Source organism: Microtus ochrogaster, linkage group LG5, assembly GCF_000317375.1.
Source record: "Microtus ochrogaster isolate Prairie Vole_2 linkage group LG5, MicOch1.0, whole genome shotgun sequence".
In the NCBI taxonomy this organism is placed as follows: Eukaryota; Metazoa; Chordata; class Mammalia; order Rodentia; family Cricetidae; genus Microtus; species Microtus ochrogaster.
The window spans coordinates 43,017,770-43,041,775 of record NC_022031.1 but is presented as its reverse complement, the minus strand read 5'-3'; the positions used below and the strand labels follow the sequence as shown (position 1 = coordinate 43,041,775).

At 45.0% G+C, this 24,006-nt stretch overlaps 1 protein-coding gene across 1 annotated transcript in view; it reads right to left on the bottom strand.

Moving 5' to 3' along the window:
• Positions 1 to 3,469: 3,469 nt before the first annotated feature.
• Nr4a3 (nuclear receptor subfamily 4 group A member 3) overlaps positions 3,470 to 24,006 on the bottom strand; it is a 38,938-nt gene continuing 18,401 nt past the window's right edge. Inside the window, exons 6-8 of the mRNA XM_005362160.3 lie at positions 19,242 to 19,441; positions 16,360 to 16,538; positions 3,470 to 4,879 (exon numbers count right to left, since the gene is read on the bottom strand). Coding sequence (XP_005362217.1) covers positions 4,632 to 4,879; positions 16,360 to 16,538; positions 19,242 to 19,441 — 627 coding nt within the window. The 3' untranslated portion in view covers positions 3,470 to 4,631. The remainder of the gene's footprint in view (positions 4,880 to 16,359; positions 16,539 to 19,241; positions 19,442 to 24,006) is intronic.

Genomic DNA, 24,006 nt, shown 5'->3' with positions numbered 1-24,006 from the left:
GGGTCCCCTGAAATCAGTAGCTAAGGCAAAGTGAAAGTAAAACAAAACACAAAAACCCCAAATCACCAAACCAAAACAATAACAAAATGCACCTATACGTGGAAAGTGTTTAAATTCTACTTAGGAGAGGCCAACAATTACTGGGAGAGGAGAACGCAGGGTGTGAGGACCTGGGACACCTCTTTTGGCCATTCACCTGTTGGTCATCATAGCCAGAAGGTGGGTATAGTCCACGTATGCACTGAGAGAGGAATGGCTAAGCAAAATGTGGAGGATTATACATTACAGTGGAGTATTTAGCCTTAGAAAAGAAATGAATTCTGGTAATTGTTACAGAGTGTTAAGTGAAATCAGCCAGACCAAAAGGGTCAAATCCTGTAATCAATTTACAGAGGCAGAAATAGCTCTCAGGGGGCTCTGAGCAGAAAACGGGGAGTTGTTGTTTGATGAGTATAGCTTCAGCATTGCGAGACGGGAAGATTCTTGAAACTGCTTGGCCACTGGAAGTGTCCTTACTTAACACTATTGACCAGTACAGCTAAAATGGTGGCACTTTTTACGTACTGTGTGTTTTCTGCTATGGAAAACAGTCAACAACAAACTTTCTGTGTTTATCCCTATACATTTATAAATTTCAGCCACGGGCAAATCTGATTTACTTATCCCTGGTCTCCTGTCCCTTCCTATTCAAACCAGGCCTTTGTCCCTATGGTCTCCAGAAAAGGGCTTTAGTAATTATTATTATTGGTATTACTGTTGGCTTACCGTTTATTTTAATTCCTACACAGCTGGAGATGTGCTGTACCGCTCCTTTGTTTTTTCCTAAGCATATTTTATACTTGAGCTAATGAAGCTGCGGTAGACCGGTATGGAGAAGGCCTGGATCCTGAGCATCACACAGGATTTAGTTGTCACAGACGATGGCCGATGTGGGCCTAGTGATCTTCCTTAGAACAACCACAATATTTTTACTTTCAAAGGATCAACTCCCAGGAAGGCACACTGTACAGAGACTCTAAGAGGAATGGGGATGAGTTTGAATCCAAACTGAATTTCAGAAAGAAGGAACTTTGGTCCAGGCAGCAGCAATGGAATAAACCAGGAGGAGGGGGTGGGGTGAATGAGAGCACACTGCTCAGTTTTGGAAGACTACAGCCTAGAGTCTCACAATTTTGGGATGACAAACAATATCATCGTGATGCAAAGATGATTCTTCCTCGTCTCTATGAAGACTACTAGGCAACGAATAGTTCCATCCACATTATCTGCAGTTGGAAAGAAAATGTAGTTTTTACACAATGGGCGTATGTGTGTGTCCTAGGTGCACCCAGCATGCCTTACCCCCAGGAAACAGTCAATAAATGGTTATTGAATTTAGCGCATCCTTCTTCCCAATTGCTGAGGTTTAATCTATCCCTGATCCAGAATATCTATTAACTTTGCAGCATCACTAAGCCTTTAAAAAAAAAATCCATTTGTGGACGCGTTTAAAGACTTTACAGTAAATATTACTACCCCAATTAAGAGAAAGCTGCTGAAGGAAGCATGCCCATTCAACACACCGGTAGCCATTGGTAAAATGTAATTTAATTTAATTATTTAAATTTACATTGTTAATGTACAAGAGCATTTCTTTCAAACCACAGGTTAACACACACTAATAAGCAATGCTGTTAGAGGAGAAGGGCTCGGGAAACTCAGCCATTTGAAACAAAAGCAAGGCACTCTCCAATAATAGCAGGTAGATACCCAATCTCCAACCGAGGGTGGCTTCACACTGAGAGAGCACTCCTCTCAAGGGGAGGAATCACCTGCCTTAATGCTTGTCCTCCTCAGAGCTAGGGAGCCATCCACTCTGCGTACACTTGTGTGTCAACATTAAAAAAAAAAATTGAACAGCTAGATGACTTGAGAGGCTCTCATAGTTGTGATAACTACGGAAGACGGAAGAACACTGGCTGTATCGTCTTTCCTTTGAGCACTAGTGTCTGGCCCTGTAACTAAAACAGCTCCATTATTTCTTCAAACCAGTAGACAGGTTGCCTAGACAGCCCTTTCCCTTTCGTCTGATGGACTGACAAGAAGGAACAGCATTTCCTTAGAGCACTGAGCTGCCGTTTGGCTCTCCTTTTTGGACAGGACAAAAACAAGGATTAACTTTCGAATACTCAAGGTGCACAAGAAGGTTATGTACGCTCAGTACTTCTAATTTATTCAAATTCAATTTGAATTTGGTCTGAAGCGGTCCTGTGTGAAATGTTAGCTTTCCTGATATTTAATAATGTTTATTATGTTTGCATATAAGCTCAACAAATTAATGCCGAAGTACAATTTTATTCGAGGCTGTCTGCAGGTACAGTGTTAGTATGAGTGACTATGTTTGAGAGGCTACTTCCTATGGATGCAGTGAGTGGTGGGGGAAGGACTAAGCAAAGGTGAACGGGGTGTTTGTCTCCGTTCTGTTGCAGCTGTTTGCCCTGCGATGGGCCCAGTCTTCTCCATCGTGAACTTCAGGAGATCTGATCAGTTGATGGGTCAGGCCCCTTCCAAGTCTGAGGTTCAAAATCCTAACATTCCAGGCCCTGCCATCTTGATAGAAAAGTAATATCTTCCATAAAATCTCACACAAAGTACACAATCAAATATCCGAATGATTTGGGGGGGGGGGGAAGAGGAAAGGATATGATCTGTTATCTGCAGCTAACTGCAGAGATAATTATAATTACTTTGCAGCAATTAGGCAATTCATTTGGCATTTGTTTGATTGTATAATTTAATGACAATATAAACAACATAGTTTTGTTACTTTTTTTTTAAAAAGACTAAAGCAAACATGATTTAAAGCTAACAAAAGCTACTGTGACATCAGTTTGACATTCAAAGTTTGATTCTTAGCAAAACGGCCAAAGGTATCTTGACTTGATACAGAGTATATAATATAAAGACTTTTAGACCTAAAAATCTTCAAACATTATTTGAATTTAGCAAAACATAAGCAAAATTTTCATATCAAAGTGCTAAACAGTGCTGCCTTAAAGGTCACTGCAAATGAAGGGTAACATAAAGGCCTGGGAAGTGACGTCTATTGTACAAATGGTTAATAAAAAGACACATTATAAATATATATGTAACCTGCTATGTTTATATATATATGTATGCTTATTTAATTTCTAACTGGTGTATCCAAGTCACCATGAACACCCCATTTGATTATTCTGTAACTCAGCCTCCAGGAGCTGGTGGTCTTGCAATAAATACAGGCAAAGCTATTACAATATAACGTGCATACAAATGTTCATACAAATAAGGACACTATGCAACAAATTATTTCATAATAATATGGTATCAACAGTAGAAACATATAAAAGGGGGGCACAAACACGGAATGTTGAACCGCAACCCACTAATCTTTCTAGTCCTCACATTAATACTATGGTTTTTCTTTTTTTTTTTCTAAAAAAAAAAAAAAAGATGATTCGCTTGCTTTCCAAAATTGTCTCTTTAACCAATAACAAAAATTAAATTTTATATGTGTATATATATAGATGTGTATATATATACATATATGTATATTTAAATCCTTATCACCTCTGGTGCTTACCCTGTGTGACCCAGTTCCTACTCATTTGCATGTTCTCCTTGAGGGGAAGCAAAAACTTGATTGATTTCACCCAACACTTCTAGGGCTTCTGAATGGATAAACCAGAAGTTGGCTACAACCTTAGTAGGACTAGAGATCTCTGTCCAGGTTGATAGAATACAACAAATGCAGTTGTACGCAACCCATTTTATAACCTGACCCCCTTCAGGTCAGCTGGATAGTCATCAGGGGTCAAAGTCCATCAAGAGTGACCTGCAAGTCTTAGGTGGGTCGCACCTCCGAAGGGTTCTACAGGGCAGGTGGATCAAGCCTTTGCTAGGTAAATGAGCGTGTCATTTGCTAACATGACTGCCTCCTTATTTTCATATAAAATAAGGGAGAGTTTGCCAACAAGACTTAGTAAGACAGCACTTTAAAAAATTGCACTTGTATATGGAAGCAAACAGCCATTATCATTTCGCTAAGTCTGATTTGTAGATAATCTTCCATTTTTTTTTGCCATTTGTTTTTGTTTTTATAAAGAAGAAGAAAGAAATGAAGAAAAAGGACTTTTCTGCCTTGCTTGCATGATGTATGTACCCTTGATACAGGAAGTATATCCCAAAGGGATCAGTCTTAAGACACAGTCTACCCTGGTGAGCAGCCCTCGGCTGGTCTTGTTTTGAAATACAAAGCAACCGTAATTGTATTCCCCAGAAAGAGTTTTTAAACAGTTGTATTATCCTTCCCCCACTTTCTGGGATAGCATCATCCAAAAGTGCCTTGTCAGCAATTTCTTAGAAAAGCCTCATGGACTATAGACCCCCTCCCACCCCACCCACCAAAGCCTAAATATAAAACACAACCCCAACACAATACTCTGCAAGGTTTCTGGCTTTAGGTTGTAAGGAAAGGTACCAGAAAAAAAAAAAAGTCTTTGCTTTCTATGGAAGCTGCTTTTCCCCTGAAGGAAGGATGGAGTGGTGGGTGTTCAAATCCATCCTTTAGCTAGCTCAGTGATCAATTGCCAGCAGAGCAAGGGGTTCCCTGCTCAGAAAGGCAGGGTATCAAGGAAGAGCTTGTCGATGATCGAAGGTGGGGCCACCAAGTCCTCCAGCTTCAGGTAGAAGATGCGCTGGAGGCCCTGGGTACAGATCGTCCTCAGTTCCACCAGTGCACGGAGAACCTTGGGCTCGGTGGGCTCGAGGGCCTGCCCCTTCCTCAGGTGGTCCTTTAAGCTGCTCATGATCTTGCTGCATAGCTCCTCCACTCTCTTTGGTTCTTTTAACCCATGTCGCTCTGCAGAAGGACAGAGGAGGGTTAAGTTTTGGGGGGCAGGTCAAAAGGCTCTAAAGGTCAAGCTCTTTCTCCTTTTCTGCCAGATGGGGTAAGCAGGCATTGTACAAGCAGAGTGCCCTCTGCGGACTGGGGTGGCAGATCATCTAGCAGCTCTACCAGGACCTGCTTTGGATTCCCAGGGGCTGCCAGGTGTGGTGGCACATGCTTATAATTCCAGCACTGGAGAGGCAGGAATGGGCGTATCTCTGAGGCTTGCTGGCCAGCCGGTCTTGCCTCTTTGGCCTGGCACAGGAAAGCAAATGGATGTTTCTGTCCTGAAGCGGGAGGGAGCCACCAATGTGCGCCCCTTCAATGCCAGATCCTATGTTCCCACGCTAGCTGGTTTTGGGAAAAGTCAGCCTTCCTTCCCTGTTTTGTTTCTTCACTCAGACCTATGCCTGGTAACTCTACTATGAGACACACAGAGGCAGAGAAAGAAAATTCACAGCAGAGAGGGGGAGGGGTGAGAAGACAAGGAGCAGGCATCTATCAAGATTCAGAGAGTACCCCTTAATTCCACAAAGCTACACAGGAAAGTATTCCCACGTTGACCATTGGGATCTTTGTGATAAGGTCAGTGATGTTCTCCACCCCACTGTTGCAGCAAGCTGGTCTTGGAAGCCCATCTTCCAGGCAGAGTCTGTTCTCTGGCTATGATATATCATATCATGATAACACAGGAGCCCAACATCCCATACACGTGACTTTTCTGTCACAGCCTGTGTAGAGCAGAACCTCATTTCTAAGGGAAGAGTGGGGTCTCTTTTATCCCAGTCTCCCTCTATTTGTATATTTATATCTAAACATTATATCTAAACACCATGTTGGTGTGTGTGTGTGTGTGTGAGCGTGCATGAGCACCCATCCATGTGTCTTCCTTAAATAAAACTGTGCTTTTTGAGGGGGCAGGTGTCCTTCTAACAGTGATAAATGCGTTAGTTCCTAATTTCTTCTCTATGTAGTTGTTTTAGTCACAGGTTTTGTTAGAAAAAGCTATTTGTTTCCCTGAAGCAAAAGCTAAAGAAAACAAGAACCCAGGCATTTTTCTTTCTTGTCCCAAATAAATGAGGCCTGCAGACCAGGAAACCTGCATCTTCAGTGTGGCTAGGGTCTGTGACTTGGGTAAGCACTTTCCTCAGTCGGGCCTTACTAAGGGAGGAGGGTGGAGTTAAGGGGCCCTAAGACCCCTTCCAGAGCTGATGGGTTAAGATGTAATTACATACATCAGAGAACTCACTCCTAGTGCCTCAGTGGATTGGACTGTGGCTTGCAGGTTTCTGGTCTAATGAAGTGTTCTATAGAGAAAGAAGCCTGGGGTTTGGATCTGAATCCAGTTTTGACTATGCCCTTTACCCCGTGACCCAATTTCTTTAAGACTGAATGTCTTCCTAGGAAAAATGGGAATTACAGGGTGGAAAATGCGTGAGTCTGGGTCCTACCCTTCCTGTTCATCTTCAGCATTTCACAATGAATTGGCAGGAAAGTGTGATCGTCTATATAAATGCCCTTCAACTACGACGGTGTGACAGAGGCCACCTGTAGAGTGCAACACCCTGGGACAGTCAGCCTTGAGACAATGGCTGAGGCTTGGTGAGTAGGACACAGCTAGAAGACAAAACAGAGATCGGAACCCCACAGCCCCAAGCTTTGCAGCTCTTGACTCTGCTGGCCCTAGGAAAGTATTAGCTGGTTAGCCAGGTGCAAACCTCCCTACTAAATGCATGGCCCCTGTGCTTCCAGCTCAGAAGAAACACTGAAAGGGAACCTTGAGGAGTCCTGCTTACAGAGGTTTTCTGCTGAAAGTCTTATTTCTTCGCCCCAAAGCATAGAACCAGGTGGGAAACTTGGCAGTAAGTGTCAAGAGATATAAAACATTCATAGCCTCTGACCAAGCTACCCCATTCTTGGGAATTTATCCGAAGAAGTCAACTGGAAACAACAATAACCTTATATGTATGAAATTAGTAGGTGCAGCATTTATCTATTATCGCCCCACACCTAAGAAACCAAACAAAGGAAACACTGGGAGAGATACAGAGCTAGAGAACAGGGGAATCGCTGAGAAAATAAATAATGGTACGTCCATGCAGTAGGAGATCCTAACACTGCTGGGGATAAGAATGAAGATTACTGAGCAAGATGGGGAAAATATAAATAACATTAAATGAGAAAGAGAATTTAAAATAGTGCTGTGACTGCATCTATGCCAAAACAATACTACATATCTGGGGTTGACGAGATGGCTGAGTAGGTAAAGGTAAAGGTATTTGGTGGCACCCCAATGGCCTGAGTGTAGTCTGTGGTCTCCACACGGTAGAAGGAGAGAAATGGATTCCCCTATGTTGTGTTCTTGACCTCCACAAATGCACTGTGGAATGTGCACACATGCACACATACACACAAAATAAATGAGGGTACAATTCTTTTCTTCACGTAAAGGATGAGAAGAAATGAAACGTGAACATATTCATGAGATAACTGGATGGCTCTTTTACCTATTTCTTTTAAAATTTCTGGTTAGTGCTATTTGGAGAATAATGTTAAAATAGAGCAAAGTGGGAGATGGTCCTTCATGAAGCTCTGTCGTATGTGTCACATGGCCAAGCACTAACTTGCTGATATGAAATTCTATTAGCCCCGAGCTACGTGAAATCTGATTTACAAGCTCAGGAGAGGAGGTGTCTCTCACAATCAAATGCCAGTCCATTAACTGAGGCTTTCCTATCCTTCCAGGACCTCCTGTCTCACAGAACATCCAAGATCCCACACTTATTATCAGGATGAAGAAGCTGAGCAATTTGTCCAGTGTGATGTGGGAGGGGGCGTCAATTGATTGTGGGTCCTTAGAGCCAGACTTTCTCATGGCCAAACTCACAGATGGGCATGGAGTTTTCTCTGCTCTCCAGCCGGTTGCGGCTGCTCAATAACTATGGCAACCATTATTTATTCAGCGAATCGAAGTGGAGATCGATACCTCCTGCCAGCTGGATCAACCGGCCTGGAATTCCTTGAGGAATTCGTAGACACTCCTGTTAGGAGCCAAAGGCACCTCACTCCTTTCTTGCTGTAAACACTCAGAGTCTGTGGCTTCTTCAGTTTTCCGGAGGAGCTAAGATAAAATTTAGACTCTGTGCATACTCGTTCCGGCAGCCAGCAAGGTTCTCAGATCACCAGGGAGTCGCCAAGTGTCTGGAACCTTCTCAGCAATTTAAAATTTCTTAAAATCCTAATCACTGACATTTAGGTGAAGGGACATTGCCCCCTCCCCTCCTCCTTTGCAAATTGGCAAACAGCTGCAGAGCTGAAATGCAGAGTTCATAAATACAGAGGGGGAGGAGCCAGATATTTGGGTTTTCTCCTTTCCTAGAGAATCATGTATAGAAGAATCAGGAAGGATGCGACTTAGTGGTGGAGTTACTCCCCTAGCATGTGTGATGCACATGGCCGGATACTCAGCAATGGAAAAAAATTAACCCCCATGATTTGACCCATCAAGCTTTGTGCACTGAATTTATACATAATTCATCCTGACTTTCAGTATTTTAACTCAAGCATTATGTTTCCAAGACGTCAAAACAGAATTCATCGTCACGGTTAAGAATTAGACATGCATCACACACATTGTGTATGTACACTGGAAGGGCTTGTGACTTGCTCTGCTTAAATTCTCACCTAAGAGAGGACTACAACACCAGAGTCGGGTTCCAGCTAGACGGGCAGGTCAGATATTTCAACCTGCTGATAAAATTCACCTAATAGCCCTAAATTATACTCTTTTACTTGGATTATTTTAAAAGACAGAAAGAGACAAATGATCTCTTATCTTTAATTACTATGTAAGAAGATTCAAAGAATGAAGCCAATTTCCTACAATGGAAAGTCACAAGTGGCCAGTTTCTTTTCAAGCCAAACCAGAGAACTTCGCTCAGAGCCGCTGACTGTCTGCCTTTGACTGCCTCTAACTGTTAGAACGTTTCTCCTCCTTCTGATCTGAACTGGCCTTCCTTCGGCGTCCTCCTGCTTTCTGTGCATCTAATTAACTAGTGGCTCATTACTTTTTCCAAAAGATGTTTATTAACTATCTACTCTGTGGCTAGATATGTGTTCAGTGCTTTGGCCAGATGGGTCAGAGCAGGGGAGAAAGCAGCACACTCTACCCAGTGGGAAGTTCTCATCTAAAGACAAGTTTGGGTTCCTATGCCTGTTAGCTATCCATGTCACAAATGGCTCTGCTGGGCAGGAAGGAGGCAGGAGGGAGTTGGAGGTCAAGAGGAGGTAGGAGCAGAGAAAGGGGGAGGGGAGGGGAGAAGAAGAGGGGAGGAGAGGGAGCGGGTGGGATTTAATGAGTAAAATAACTCAAGTCTATGCTCAGGGTCTTCCCCATTCAGCTATTTAAGATCCACCCATCTCAGATCCAATATTTCGCCAAGGAAGCTCCCTTCTTGTCATCTATCCAGGTCAGATTCTCTTATATATAATACAGGATCCTCTCCCTTCCCAGGACAGGCAAGTTTGAAATCTGATATTCATGTGACAGTCGCCTGCCTCTTTCATTAGATTTAAGCTCCCTGGAGAAAATGCCCTAGATTTGCTCACTGTGGTCCCATCTCCTGCACCAAGCCTAGCGCATCAGGGAGTCCTAATATGTATCTGATAGATGGATCTGTAAGATGGACCAAAGTCCCTCAGAGATGATTAAGTGGACACTAACTGCGGAAGTTGCTCGGGTGCATAGGATGAGTCGGGAGTTGTTAAGACGCTCCCAACAGCAAAGAACTTGTCCCCTCCGAACCTCTCCTCTCTATCAGCTATCAGCTGGGTGACTGGGTCTGTTTCTGTCAGCTCTGTCAGCTGTTATCTGGGTGATTTGGGTCAGTTTCCAGGCTTGTGAGCGAGGGCTAACGTGGCAGTTGCCTTTTGTCTTGCTGTGAGAATTAAGTGATCTTTACATGCAGAGTGCTTGGAATAATGCCAGGCGTATAGTAGGCGCTTAATAAGTACTTGCGGCTACTCTGGGTATTTATAACCCAATTCATTACCGTCCATGTCAGCCATGGCTCTGAGTTGATCTACATGGAAATCTTTCCCCAAACTCTCCTAGGGACCCCTTCTTGGGGGTGGGGCCTATTAATTTAACCTATCCCAGTAACTTTAGAGCCTCTCTGTGTGGTGTTCCTTGCATCTGTGTTCGTCTCTCAACTCCAACTTCCTCTGGAGAAGATCTCTGCTATCTGCTGCCTATGTTGCTTTAATTGCTTTTGACTGGCTTCCTTGTTGTGCTCCATCCCAGGTGCTTCTAAATTCATCAAACAACATTAGGACCATGCATGTAAAGTTCTTGGCACAGCACCATGTACTGGCTAAAAAAAAAAAAAAAGAGCTATTATTAATATCAAAGGATCCCTATTACCAATAGGTTCTATCGTTCCTCAAAGAATGGCTCACACCCCAGCAGCATCAACATTAGCTAGGAGCCCGTGAGAAAGGCAGAACCTTGGGTCCTGTTCCAGGCCCACACAAGGCACCTGGTGGGAACAGAAGCATGCCATGCACCTTAAACTCTCTCTCTCTCTCTCTCTCTCTCTCTCTCTCTCTCTCTCTCTCTCCCTCCTTCTTTCCATTGCTGGAGTTGCATGGGTGCTGGTGACTGAACTCAGGTCCTCATGCTTGCACTGAGCCCTTTCCCTCTGGGCTATCTCCCCAGGCTCAGTAAATATAATCCCATTGATGTGAGCTGAATGATGAAACACGTGCCACCACAGAAAACTGGGACACTGACAAATGGTCACAATCAGCACATGGAGTGGCATGAAAACAGAACTCCCTTACAGTTTCTCCAACCACTGCTCTGTCTGAGGGAAAGCATGCATGTACCATTGCATAGTCAAAGACTGAAGGAAATTAAGCCACGATATTGGCATCACCGCCCTGCTTTTGTGAAGCCCCTAAGAAGGCATAAACAAGTGTATCATATATATGCAATTGTATGGAAGCTAAATCCATTCATAGATCTGAGAACAGTTAGCTCTGCCTAGAAAACAAGATTTAGGATAATAATAATAGTAAAGGGTTGGATGATTTTTTTCCTCCTCTGTAGAGCTACACACTAGTTTATTCTTTATAAGAAACATACAAATACATGTTATTGTCTGTGTGGTATTACTGTGCTCCTATTCATGTGCTGAAGTCTCACACTCAATGTGACAGTATTGGGAGGGGGTGCTTGGAAGGGGTGTCCAGAAGTGCTAGATAGGAATTTCTATTGTCTATAAATTACTCGTATGGTTTTTTTCATTATAGCAACCTAAATGGTCTAAGGCCTTACCTCTGTTAGTAAAGAAAACACTGGTTTTCAGAAAAGATGAGGGATTGCCCAAAACCATGCAGCTAAGAAGTGGCCAGATAAAGACTTGAACGTTGCTCTCCAATCTCCAGATCCTGAAACTGACCCCTTTCTTTTCCAAACTATATTATTCTGCCAAATTTCACCCGTTTTTGCCTTTGCCACGTGGCTTCACAGCCATATCTGATGAAAATTCAGAATGGCCAGGTATTCAAAGTAAGCAAATGAGCTCTGGAAAGGCAGGTGGAGGGATCGGCCAACTATTGATCCCACCATGTCCCTTAGATCTGCCTTTCTTCCTCCTCTGTCTTAGAGGCCATGTTCTAAAGAGACCAGGAAAAACAAAAGAGAAAGGAATCATTGTATTACCTGTCAGAAAACTTGAGTCTGGAAAGGAATGCCTTGGGGAATTTAAAAAAAAATCCATTTGGGTATCAAAATTTCCTCCACAGCCTAACTCTAAAGAACCAGTTCGAGCACATTTCCTTATCAATCACGAGATGGGAAATAAAAGCCTACAGTCCAAGGTTAATTCATAGTCTGAGGCCACAAAGTAAATATCTCAAGGAATGAGTTTCCCTCACAATCCTTCACACTTTCCCAGAGCTCAGAGAATGCACTCAAGCTGTTGCCTTCAGAGGCAGTGAAACTGTGTCCCAGAGGGGATTCTACCTTTGCCTGGGTGCTTGCTCCAGAACATATGGCTATTTGGAACCATAGCCTGGGCTCTGTGAAATGTTCTCATCTTTCTGCTCAGTCGTGTATGTGATTAAATGCAGGAAGAAAAGAATCTGGTCATCCACGATTTCCCCACAACTGTACTGGGGTGATTCACGGTCACGCCCTGGACCTCTGGTTCCCATGATTTGGAATACTCTTTATGTCTAGATGCTACTGCTTTGGGAAGTCATTCATGACCAGAACCTCTAGTGTTCTTAAATCCCCCAAAGGCAGCAATTACCCAGATGTCCTCTGCACTGACTTTGTCCCTTTAAGAACCTACTCACTGCCGGGCATGATACCACACACCTTTAATCCCAGCACTCAGGAGGTGGAGGCAGGCGGATCTCTGTGAGATTGCCAGATTTCTCTGTGAGGCCAGCCTGGTCTACATAATGAGTTCCAGAACAGCCAGGAGGACATAGTGAGACACTGTCTCAAATAACCAAACCAAAACAAGTCAAACCAAAACAAAAGAACCTAAACACTAATAACCATGCATAGAGCTCCTTAGCTTCTATCTTGGTAGATTACAAATGTCCTGAGAACAGGATGCACGCCCAGTTCATCTTCTCTTTCCCACACACTGACAGTCTGGTATGGAGAGGCCCCAATACCTAGATATTTATCAAATAATTCCACACTTACTTTCTGATGGAGGACTGTAGGCAGATAGCAACACACTGCACCCCATTAGTGGCAAAGAACCAAAGCCTTCCCATTGCTCTAGGAATTTGACATTGGCAAGAGACAATGGTTAGGGTAGGTGAACTGGGGACCCAGAAAACCACAACTGTGGGGGACACCCTGTTACTGTAGGAAAGGAGAATGATCAGAAAGAAATTGTTTCCGTCTCACCACTCAGGATTTGATGAAGGGGATTAGAGAGAAGGGGAGGAAGAAGAAAAATAAATCAGAGGGAGATATCCATGTTTGGATAAACTATCCAATTCCTGAAGCCGTCTTCTGGAAGCCACGCTGGCTAATGGTCTAAAATCTTTTCCCTTTCCCTAGTTCCTCTCTGGTTTCAGAACAGACAGTTCTTTGGATGAATATTCTCATTCCTAGAGTTCATCTGATGCGCCACCACCACTCTTTCTGATTATGAGGCTTCCTGAGATGCCCAAGCTCTTGGGAATGCACACTCAAATGATCCTGGATATGCAGCAGTGGGCATTGCTTTCTAGGCATTTTTCTTCCCCTGTTGTCCAATACTTCCATGCAACCCAAACCCTCCCCAGATGCCAAATCCTAAGAGTTCTGTGAGATTTGAGGGCAAATTCTGCTTGTGTAATATCTGCAGCATCTCTCACGGTTTGCTCTCTATACGCTGGCGGGAAGAAAGGCAGGAACTGCAGTTACCCTGTGGGAAAGACCTACAGACAAACTCTCAGCCCATTGTCAGTCTAACATAATTGCTTGGCGATCACTGCCCCCTTTGAGTCTCTCAGTGTCTAAGAAAATAGTCACCAAACACACTACACTGCCCTGCTCTGTTTGAGACAGACTGGCCTGGAACTCACCATGTCGGACAAACTAGACTTGAACTCATGAGCCTCTCGTCTTAGTCTCCCGAGTGCAGGAGTTATAGCTGTGAGTCATCATGCCCAACTCTTAACTGCCTTATAAAGCTTCCAACTTTCTTCACAACAATGAGTTTCATTTCGCACTGGCCAAGGTTTCCAAAGGGAAGGGCCCGTATGAGCCCAACTGGAGCGAACCTCTATCATCACCACTCCAAGGAGGAACATAAGTAGATCTAATGTCTGCCACGAACCCAGTTTGGCTACATCAGCAGCCTAGATTTTTGTAACCTACACTGCCACCCTATGGAATGGATGTTACCATCCCTATTGTGTGAATGGAGAAATAAAAGTGCAGAGAAGAGAAATGCGTTACTCAACAGCCCTTGCTGACGAAATGCCAGACTCCAGATTAATAAAAGAGTTGCTAGGACTGGATTAATAAAAGAGTTTCTAGGACTGGAAGCCCACGCTTTTCCTGCCAAATTGCTCGAGGACAGCCGTATTCACAATAGATTCAGGAAAACTGTATCATGTCCATAATTATTCCCTCCACAGTAGCCTGGAAACACTCTCTGCTCCCTCATTTGCCGTCTCTTGACACTTGGTCCCCACTCAACCCTCTGCATCCTACACATCCTGTCTCCTCCAGGGATGTGTGCCATCATGTCTGAGAACCCAGTGACACATGAGACAGCCCCTAGACCAGAGAACATATATTCAGCTCCCATTTCCATAGTGACATGGCAGTGAGCTGGTGTTAGTTGTGGAAAGCTAAAGCAGTCTCAAAAATTTCTGTCTTTTGTAAATGTTCAGTTCTATATGTTCCAGTTCTGGGAGTCTAACTGTCCCAGCAACGCCCAATGGGCCTGAAATGGACATGAAGAGCTAGGTGATATTGGGGCCAGTCTCCTTAGTCTTTGGAGTCAAGGGCTTGGGTCTTGGTTTTTTTTTTTTTTTTTTGGTTTTTCGAGACAGGGTTTCTCTGTGGTTTTGGAGCCTGCCCTGGAACTAGCTCTTGTAGACCAGGCTGGTCTCGAACTCACAGAGATCCACCTGCCTCTGCCTCCCGAGTGCTAGGATTAAAGGCGTGTGCCACCACCGCCTGGCCAAGGGCTTGGGTCTTGAACACTGATTATTTTAGGTGCTCTGCTATGATACTGTAAAGCGTGGTCAGTGGAATCCATAACCTCTGAAGCTGTCTTTGCTTTTGTTTCAAGGTCTTGGAAGACTGTGATGGCCCTATTAAGAGCTGAGCTTCTTACCCTGGACCAAAGACCAGGAGGAAGAAGTCAGGCACGGGACCAGCCTGGCCTCTAGAGGCGCACACATACATCTAACTTTGGCTCACAGGTGACCTAAGCAGATGCAGACAAACTGCATTAGGAAGGCTGGGAACCACTGGCTTAATGCTGTGACCCCTTAATACAGTTCCTCAAGTTGTGGTGACCCCTAATCATAATATTGTTTTTATTGTTACTTCATAACTGCAATTTTGCAAAGGTTATGAATTGTAATGTAAATATCTGATATGCAGACAGTCTTAGGCAACCCCTGTGAAAGGATCATTTGACTCCTCGCACTGAAAGGGGTCCTTACGTGCAGGTTGAGAACCACTGGACTAAGCAAAGCAAGGCTGCATCAGAAAGGAGAGGCCAGCTGTGCTGAGATCACAGTCAGTACTCCCTACCTACCTGGGAAATGTTTCCTCTAGCCAAGAGCATATCCAGTCTGAACTGGACCCTCAGACCATCAGCCTGGCTGGTCTTGGGTCTGACCCAAAATATTGGGGGGGGAGCTTCATATACTGCCACTATCTCCCCAGGCCCCAGTATAATGGATCCAGATGCAAACTAATAAGAAAGTTCAAGGATGAGTGATAAATGGGGGGGGGGGGCAGACCAGCATCTCCAGAGTGGTGATGGGCACGTAGAAGGAGTACGGTGACATAGAAACCGAACATTTTTTTATGTGCATGTATTTTCATGGTGTGTGTGTGTGTGTGTGTGTGTGTGTGTGTGTGTGTGTGTGTGTGTGCATGCGTGCATGCGTGTGTGCATGTAGGCCAGAGGACATCCTTGGGTATCTTCTTTAGGTGTACTACCTACGCTCCTTGAGATAGAGTTTCTCCTTGGCCTGGAGTTTACCAATGAGGTGAACCTGGCTGGCCAGTGAGCCCTCAGTGATCCTCCTGTCTCTTCTCTCAGTGCCGAGATCGCAAGTACATGCCGCCACATCTGCCTTTTTTTTATATGGGTTCTGGGGATTGAACGCAGGTCTTGGTGCTTGCAAGGCAAGTCCTCTCCCACCTGAGCTTGCTCCTCAGCCCCAGAAACGGTATGAATTTTATTCTTCTGCTTTTGAACGTTTTAAAAAACCGTGGAGTTGAGTTGCTTTCATTTTTGACAAATAACTTTTTTTTTTTCTCTCTCTCAATTCCCTCCGAGTCAGGATTAGTAAGTGAAGCTGTCTTCCATATGCCTGCAATTCTTTGGTTTACTTTAGGTCTCGAGGCAAGAACTGGGAAGGGGTCCATAGGAATGGCAGGGTGATTAAGATTATCTTTCTGGAAAACTTGTGTAAAAACAGCCTTGAAGTAGCTAGGTCAACTGCCAACAGAGCTCCAGATCAATTGGGTTTTAATGATAGCTCAATCGTACCAATCCTCTCTCCTACAAACTCGGATGAGTAAGTTATGGGTGTGTGCTTTCTTTATTTAACCAAGTCAGACCTGGTGGACTTCAGCATAGTGGCAGCCATTTTCCTAGTTAGCTGTAAAGAAGCCCAGAAGCCACCTGAACACAGGCAAGAGAAAAGGCGACACCGGTCCCTGACTTTTGGGCGCTGGTCCTTACCTGTGATCATGCTCAGTGCTGACAGGCAGGCTAAGGCTTGGATATCAAGGTTCAGGCTCTGCAAATTTAAAGAAAAGTCTTTAATGGAGTCGAGCCACTCCCCAAATCCACGAAGGCACTGAAGTCGATGCAGGACAAGTCCATTGCAGAACACAAACTTATCTTCAGCAGGGTTGGACCTGGGGGTGGGCAGAAGAGAGAGAGAGACACAGTAAATAGGTCTGCTCAGTCTGGCTAACACAGCAACATCCTAATACCCAAGGACCAGCATCATCAGCAAGGGGCCGCATGGGAAACTGTGTGCGGCATCGTCACGAGCAAAGGCGTGCTCCTGGGAATGGACGACCTGACCGTCTGTCCCTGATAATGTCCTTAGGGAACAAGGGCTGACACCTCTGCTGTCTAGTGCTAGAATCAGCGGCTGGCTTGTCTGAGGTAGAATGCGGAGAAGCCCTCAGAGACTATCAAGGGCAATGCTTCCCAACCTGTAGGCTGCAACCCCTTTGGCAGGGTCGAGTGGCTCCTTCACAGAGGTCACCTGAGACCATCTGCGCATCGGACATTTACATTACGATTCATTATAGTTGTGAAGTAACAATGAAAGTAATTTTATGGTTGTGGGGGTCACAGGAGTCCCTCACAGGCCCAGTAGGGCTCCCTCACAGGAGTGAGGAGAGGCTCATGAGAGCCTCACCTGAGATTAGAGTCACTGGCTTCCTCCTGCCCTTATACAATCAGAAGTGCTTAATACTGTCCCACCCTGTTATATGCAGCCAAGGGAGGTGTTGAAGTTTATAGGAAGTAAATATTTCAGAAAACTGACTGAAGGGGGGTGCCCCCTTCTAGGCAACATTTGCGAGGTCATTATCCATGCGAGGTGTGATATTTTGGTGACAGGTCTGGGGGTGCACCCATGTTCCCATAATCAAATCTTCATATACGCATGCTCCTGTTAGCCCAGAAAAGGTTCACCGTCCCGCCCTTGGATGAAAGCATTTCTTTGACCTATTGATCCCCTCTCTGGAGTGAATAGATCTTTGTTATGAGGTTTCCTCAAGGAAAGTCAGACAATGGCCCCTCTTTGCAGTGAACAGTAGACTTCCCTTTGGGGCTCCGGAGTCAAGGCTTCTCCCTTATTTTCTTCAATGCCAGAAGCTGATAAGGCCCAAGGCTAGACATGACAATTCCACTATGTAAATTCAAAGCAACAAGTTTCTCCAAGTGCCAATCACAGAGTCAAGGGTGGCGGAACATTTTACCTCCTTGAACTTAAATAAGGGGGCTGGAGAGGGCTGTTTCTAAATATGCCAATAGTTTATACTGTGTCTGTAACCATTCCCTTTCTCTCTTACAAAAGGTGCCCTGGAACCTCTTCTTGGCCGTGATGTCTTAGCAGAGTAACCTTGAGCCCTCCTTTCATCTCTTTGGACTTCCTTTCTCTTATCTATGAAACAGGAATTTAATCATAATTTTCTAAGGTTGCGCAGGGAATTAAATAAAAAAATGAAGGGTTTTTTTTTGTTTTGTTTTGAAAGCCCATGCAAGGAGCCTAGCACATAAGAGGATTCAGAGAGTATTAGGTATAACTCATTCTCAATTCTGTGGGATCCTGACTTTAATCTCAGCTTTCCCTTAACTTTAAAAAGTCTTGCTCCATCTCTCTCTCTCTCTAGGTTGACTGCACTCACAAGCCAGTGTCTTCCTAACTGTGCTTCTGGAAGAATAGCTCGATTCATTCCCTCACTCAGCGGGTAGTTACTGAGCACCAAGGATGTGCAGTTCCTGGAGACAGGCTATGCAGAGAGCTTGGTGAAGAGTGGCGTCCACCTGTGTGGGGCTTATCTTCTGTGTAATCCTTTGCTATGTGCCTAAGATGACAGGCAGGTCTCTATCAGCTCTCACGTGCACTGCACAGGCTGCAAGTTAAGCTAAACTCTAGCCACAAACTCCGCCCCATCTCTCCCTGGGATCCTCCCTATAGAGGGCAGATGGACAGAATATTATATATATTTAATTAATAATTTTAATATATATTTAAGAAGGACATGTGTGGAGAGAAGCTTAGGTCTGAAGTTCAAGCTATTTGAAAACTCACTTCCTATTGGGCATGGCAGTGCATACCTGCGTCCCAGCACCCTGGAGGTTGGAGTAGGGAAGATTCCAAGCTCAAGATCTAAGGTCAGGCTAAGCTACCTAGTGGACCTATTTATCTATAAATAGACAAATAAATAAAAGATGATAGATAGATAGATAGATAAGGTAGGTAGAGAAGTAGGTAGGCAGGTAGGTAGATAAGTATGTAGGTAGGTAGGTAGGCAGGTAGGTAGATAAGTATGTAGATAGGTAGGTAGGTAGGTAGGTAGGTAGGTAGGTAGGTAGGTAGATAAGTATGTAGATAGGTAGGTAGGTAGACGATAGATAGAATTCATGTATTCCTCATGTTTGCTTCCACTGAACATAGAGAGTGAACCAAATCTTTTGACCCAAGAACTCAGCTGTGGAACTAAAGCCCTTCAGGAATGTTGCAACAGTCACTTGTGAAACAGAAACTCAGAAAGCAAACCCAGAGTTTCCACAAATAGCGTCTGCACCCCGAAAACAGTCCTAGAGCCACAAACTTGAGTGACCACAAAAGCCATCCTCTATTTTGCATAGAAAAGATCTGGATTCCTAGTGAGGCAATACTCGGCTCAAAGCCCGTGGCTGTGTCTACTCCCCTAGACCTCAGACTGGTACCCGGAGTCCTATGCCATTCCGTGGTTCTTTCTATCCCCCACTGATCAGTGCTTTAACGTCTGAATACATTTCATCTCCGCCTGGTCAACAAACTCCCCGCTGTTACAAACGAGAGGGCCGAGGAAAGATAAAACAATAGAACATACCTGATGGAAAGTCTAAGAACAAACAGCTCCAAAAAGGCTGATTCTATAAGTAACGTCTGATCTTCTTTGGGGAGATCAGTGAATCCCGGGATCTTTTCTGCCCAGCTCCTGGACACGTCGATGGAGGCCGTCAGGAGGTTGTAGAACTGCTGCACGTGCTCGGCATCTGTGCCTGCAGTGGCCTGGTCAGTGGGACAGTACTGGAAGGCAACACACAGAGAGCATTACCCTGACTGCTTGGGGATGGCGCCATCTTTTGAGAATGACTCTGTCTAGATGTCAGTGCCTGAATCCTACCCCCCTTTATAAAACCCATTAACATCCACAGCCTCGTCTGATCCCCCAGTGACCCTGGGACATAAAATAAAATGACTTTATTTTTATTATCCAGCTAACAGAAGTCCCTTCAATTCCCACCAGTGCAGGGACTTGACATCATCTGGGGAGCTTTAGGACGCACTCGCGTTCTCAGTTCTGCCCCCCAGAGAGACGGATTTAAGTGGTCTGGAGTGAGGTCTGCCCACTGGGAACTTTAAAAGCTCCACAGATGAAACCACAGAGCATCCCACGGGAAAAACCACTGTCCACACGGAAACCATTGCCCTAAGGTCTTGGGTCTGAGTAGGACTTCTGGCTCTATGGGTTCTGCTGTAACATTGCGGTCTCCCTAAAAGATGGCCCCAATAAGGATCCAGAGATTTCGTCACTAAACTAGTAGCATCAACAGCACCTGGTAATGCGCTAAAAATGGCAACCCCAGGCCTGCTTCATCAGAAACTCTGGGGGCGGGTCCGACAGGCTGCTTCTTATCAGAGCCGACGATTCTAATGTACACGGAAGTGTGGAGAAAAAAAACACACACACAATTAACCAGCAAGAGAAAAGATGATTGATTTTTGCTTGCTGTTGATGGATTTCTATGAGATAAATCTGGAAGTGTATGTGGTGGGTGGTGGCGGGGTTCCTGCGTGGCAGAGCCCAGACAGCTATATGCCACCAGACTTGGGGATTGTGGCTGCTTGTATTAATCAAAATTAGATCAAATCAAGACTTCAGTTTCTTATCACACTAGCCATATTTCAGGTACTTAAAAGTCAAGGGGGGTGGGGTCTGTGTTCATCATCACAGAAAGACATACTTAGATAGCGTGGGCCAAGGAACATGGGGGCAGAAGGCAGAGAAGAAGAGGCAAAGACAACATAAAAGGAGGAGAGGGAGGAGGAGGGGAAGGAGGGGGAGGAGGGGGAGGAGGGGAAGGAGGGAGAGGAGGGCTCTCCAAAGCTTTGGGCTACTCTGGTAAAGGCGTTTGCCTGACTCGATGGAGGCAGAACCTTTTCTGCATCAGGCAGGATGATCTAGGCGGCACAATGAAGATGGAGGGAAAGCAACAGCTCAGAGGTGTGACAGATGCAGTGTGAACAGGTGTGTCACTTCCCTACTGTTCACAGTGCAGAACAACCTTGCAGCCCTGCCCCCTTGATCTTCACCAGACAGGGCTTTGGGTCCTTATTTTATAAGTAAGGAAACTGAGGCCTGGGGAAGCTCTGAAACCTTCCCAGGTTTCATAAGTGACAACGGTAAGTTGGGGTTTATGGGCCTGGGATTTAAAGTCCTATGCCTCTTGACTTTGGTTTTTATGTTTTGAGACAGGATCTTACTATGGGGTCACGGCTGGCCTGAAGCTCACTACATGGACTAGGCTGGCCTCAAACATGCAGCAATCCTCTTGCCTCTACCACCTGCGTGCTGGGCCTACAGGTTGCCTGTTAGTTAAGACGTCTGATGGTAGCTGAGGATGTAGTTTCCTACTTACACAGGATGACTAAGGCTCTGGCATTTAATCCTCAGCACCCCTGAAACGTTCTGGAAAGGGTTAATGCAAAGACTCAAACTCACAGCCATGTACATGTCACACGTTACCTGTACATGCACAGGTAAGCGCTCTACTACTGGACTACATCCCCACTGACTTTATTTGTAGCACAAGAATAGTCAAGGTGGGTACCTAAGTTTGCCACAAAGCCCAGACCTGATTGGAGGAGAAGCAGTTGATGAGAAGCAGTCAGTGAACAACAAGGCACACCTGTAAAACCTGCCCCGAGTGGAGAGGTGAGACTCTACAAGTAAGCTTCCCCCAGAAACAGTAAGGTATAAAAGTACAGACGCTGGATGTTGAGCCCACGAACCTTAACCCTGGTTTTATTTGGGCCCCTAATTTGTGAAATATGGTATTGAGGCCCAGTTTTCTTCTCCGTGGAGTAGGGATAATAACATCTTTAGAGCTCGGTTGTGATGGCCTTGCTATGGGGAGGGTCTGCGAGGTGGAGTGAGTTAAACAGCAGACCTCAGTGACGTTACTGATAAGGAGTTCCGACAGTGTCGCCGTCCCTCACCTTCCATTTATTGAGTGTGGGCTGTGCTGTATTAAAAGCCGAAGTTTTCTAATTTTCACCGTAACCATCTAAGATCTTGTAGCATCCGGTCTAGTTCAGAGCCCTGTGTCCCCTTTTTTCCCTACAATCCCACAGTTTGCCTGGGATTTTATGAGGTCCCAGATACTCATGAAACAGGGGAACAAGTCCAGGGGACAGAGGCAGCTCCCTTCTGAAAGACCTCTGAAAAGGCCATGAGACCCTGGGTGAGTCCACAATTTTTATTTATTTATTTACTTAACACGTGCTCTCTTTACTGGAGGAGAGCGGAGAGAAGAGATCAACTTGTATTTCTAGACAAATCGCATAGCAGCTGCCCCACGCCTGCTGTAGCCTCTGGGTGCCCAGCGGATTAGCTAATTGCTGTTTCTCCTGCCTCGTGTGTTCAAAGTTTCTAAATATTGCTAAGCCACACTAGGTATGATGCTTTGGCCTAGAATAGGACACTAGTCCTGCATGATTGTGTTTTTAAATAGTGGCTTGATTGGAGGAAGAGAAATCTAAAGGGCTTGCAAAGTCCTCACTGAGAATAGGGGCCCCAGCTTACCACTCCCTACGTTAGCTTCCCCTAAACCAGGGCTCATGGATCAACCACAGCTCTGCTTCCAGTGTTTGCTCAGAACTCACTAGAGCATGCAGTTTTCACCAGGGTTCTCTGCAGGCAGAGCCCTGCTGGGCTCACGGTTCATGCCTCCTGCATGGTAAGAGCAGTCCCTGCCTGCTTGGGGCATGAACTTTGCTTTCATAGAGCTCAGCAAAGAAAAAACAAACAACAACAACAAAAAAACCAACAAAAAAAAACCCCACAAAACCAAAGCCCAACAGGCCCAGCTTCCCTAACTGCAAACCTTCTGGGATTCACCTGCAGTTAGTTATTCTTGTCCAAGACCCAAAATTCTGGAACCAAAACTAGGTGCAACCTAAATTACCTGTAACAGGTGGGTCAGCACCCAATGATATGGGAAGAGAAGGGTCACGTGTGTCCCTCTGAACATATAATTTAAAGAAACAGGCCAAAGATTCCAGATACTCTGCCTGGCTTAGCCATTTAAACCTGGCTGTGGAAGAGCTGGACCCCATCTGTGCCTGCTGACAGTGGTTTAAGATCGCCAAAGAAAACTCTAAAAACTATTTGCTCATTGATTGTTGCACAGAAGCATAGACTGAATACAGAAAGAAATTTACGAACTTTTAACTTTTAACGAACTTTTGTCTCTGTTTCTGCTAATGTTTAATGTCAGCCTATCAGGACACTTGGTCCACCAGAATCTGGCTTTGTGTTCTAGTTAGAGGTGTAGCCGCCTCTCCACCGGGAGCATGGCAGGATGCAGACGTCTACAAAGGCCCTAGAAGGAGAATTGTTTGGTGCACACAGCAGCAGATGGACACGGGCTTTAACCCCCACAGACTGCACACTGCATTCGGCAGCAACCGTGGGGGTCAGGTTTCAGCAGTGGCCCAGGCCTCTAAGTTATTCAACTGGAGAAAAGCACTCTGAAAATTAGCCACGTGATGCTTTAGGAGCAGAACGGAGCTGAATATGCATCACACTCTCGGCTCTTGATAAATATGTGAAGTATCTGAAGGAAATGGCTTCCCTCCCCACCCCACCCCCCTTAGTATGTTACTTTTCTCTCAGCCTTTATATCTCTATAGATGATAGATGTGATCCTTATCTAAGTTAAACTATGTAAACACAGTCATGGGTTCTTTGTTTGCCATTTTAGGGCTGGAGAGATGGTGGGGTGTATAAAATACTTGCCACACAATCATGAAGAACTTTGATAAAAGTCAGGTGGGCATGAAGACCCACCTATAATCCTAACCTGCTAAAGGTGAAGGAGACAAGAGATCCCAGAAGCAACCTGGCTAGCTAGATTAGCCAGCTCCAAGTTCATGAGAGACCCTGCCTCAAAACATATGGTGGGGAGTGACAGAGGACACCAGACACCAGCCTTTGGACTCCACAAGCCGTGTGCATGGTCACCCCACACACGTACCCACATACACTGGAACGTGTCTACACACCACACATACACATACATGTGCTGATAAGCAAAGTGACGTTTTAAAAATCGGTACTGAAAAAGATAGGTGGCGAATATATTTTTCCCAACTTCCTCCTTTTTTTGGTCTGTCAGTGTCCCTCTACTAGAAAAACTAAAACAAAAAACAAACAGCCAAAACCACTGCGGGTGATATTTCCAGTACCTTCTTTCTCTTTCCCTGGCAGATAAGTTCCCTGATGGCAGAGCTTTGTCAGATCCACCATCCACGGGCCCCTGCCCTATGTATTTGTTAAGTGAATTTAGGGCTTCCTGGAAATTTTTTTT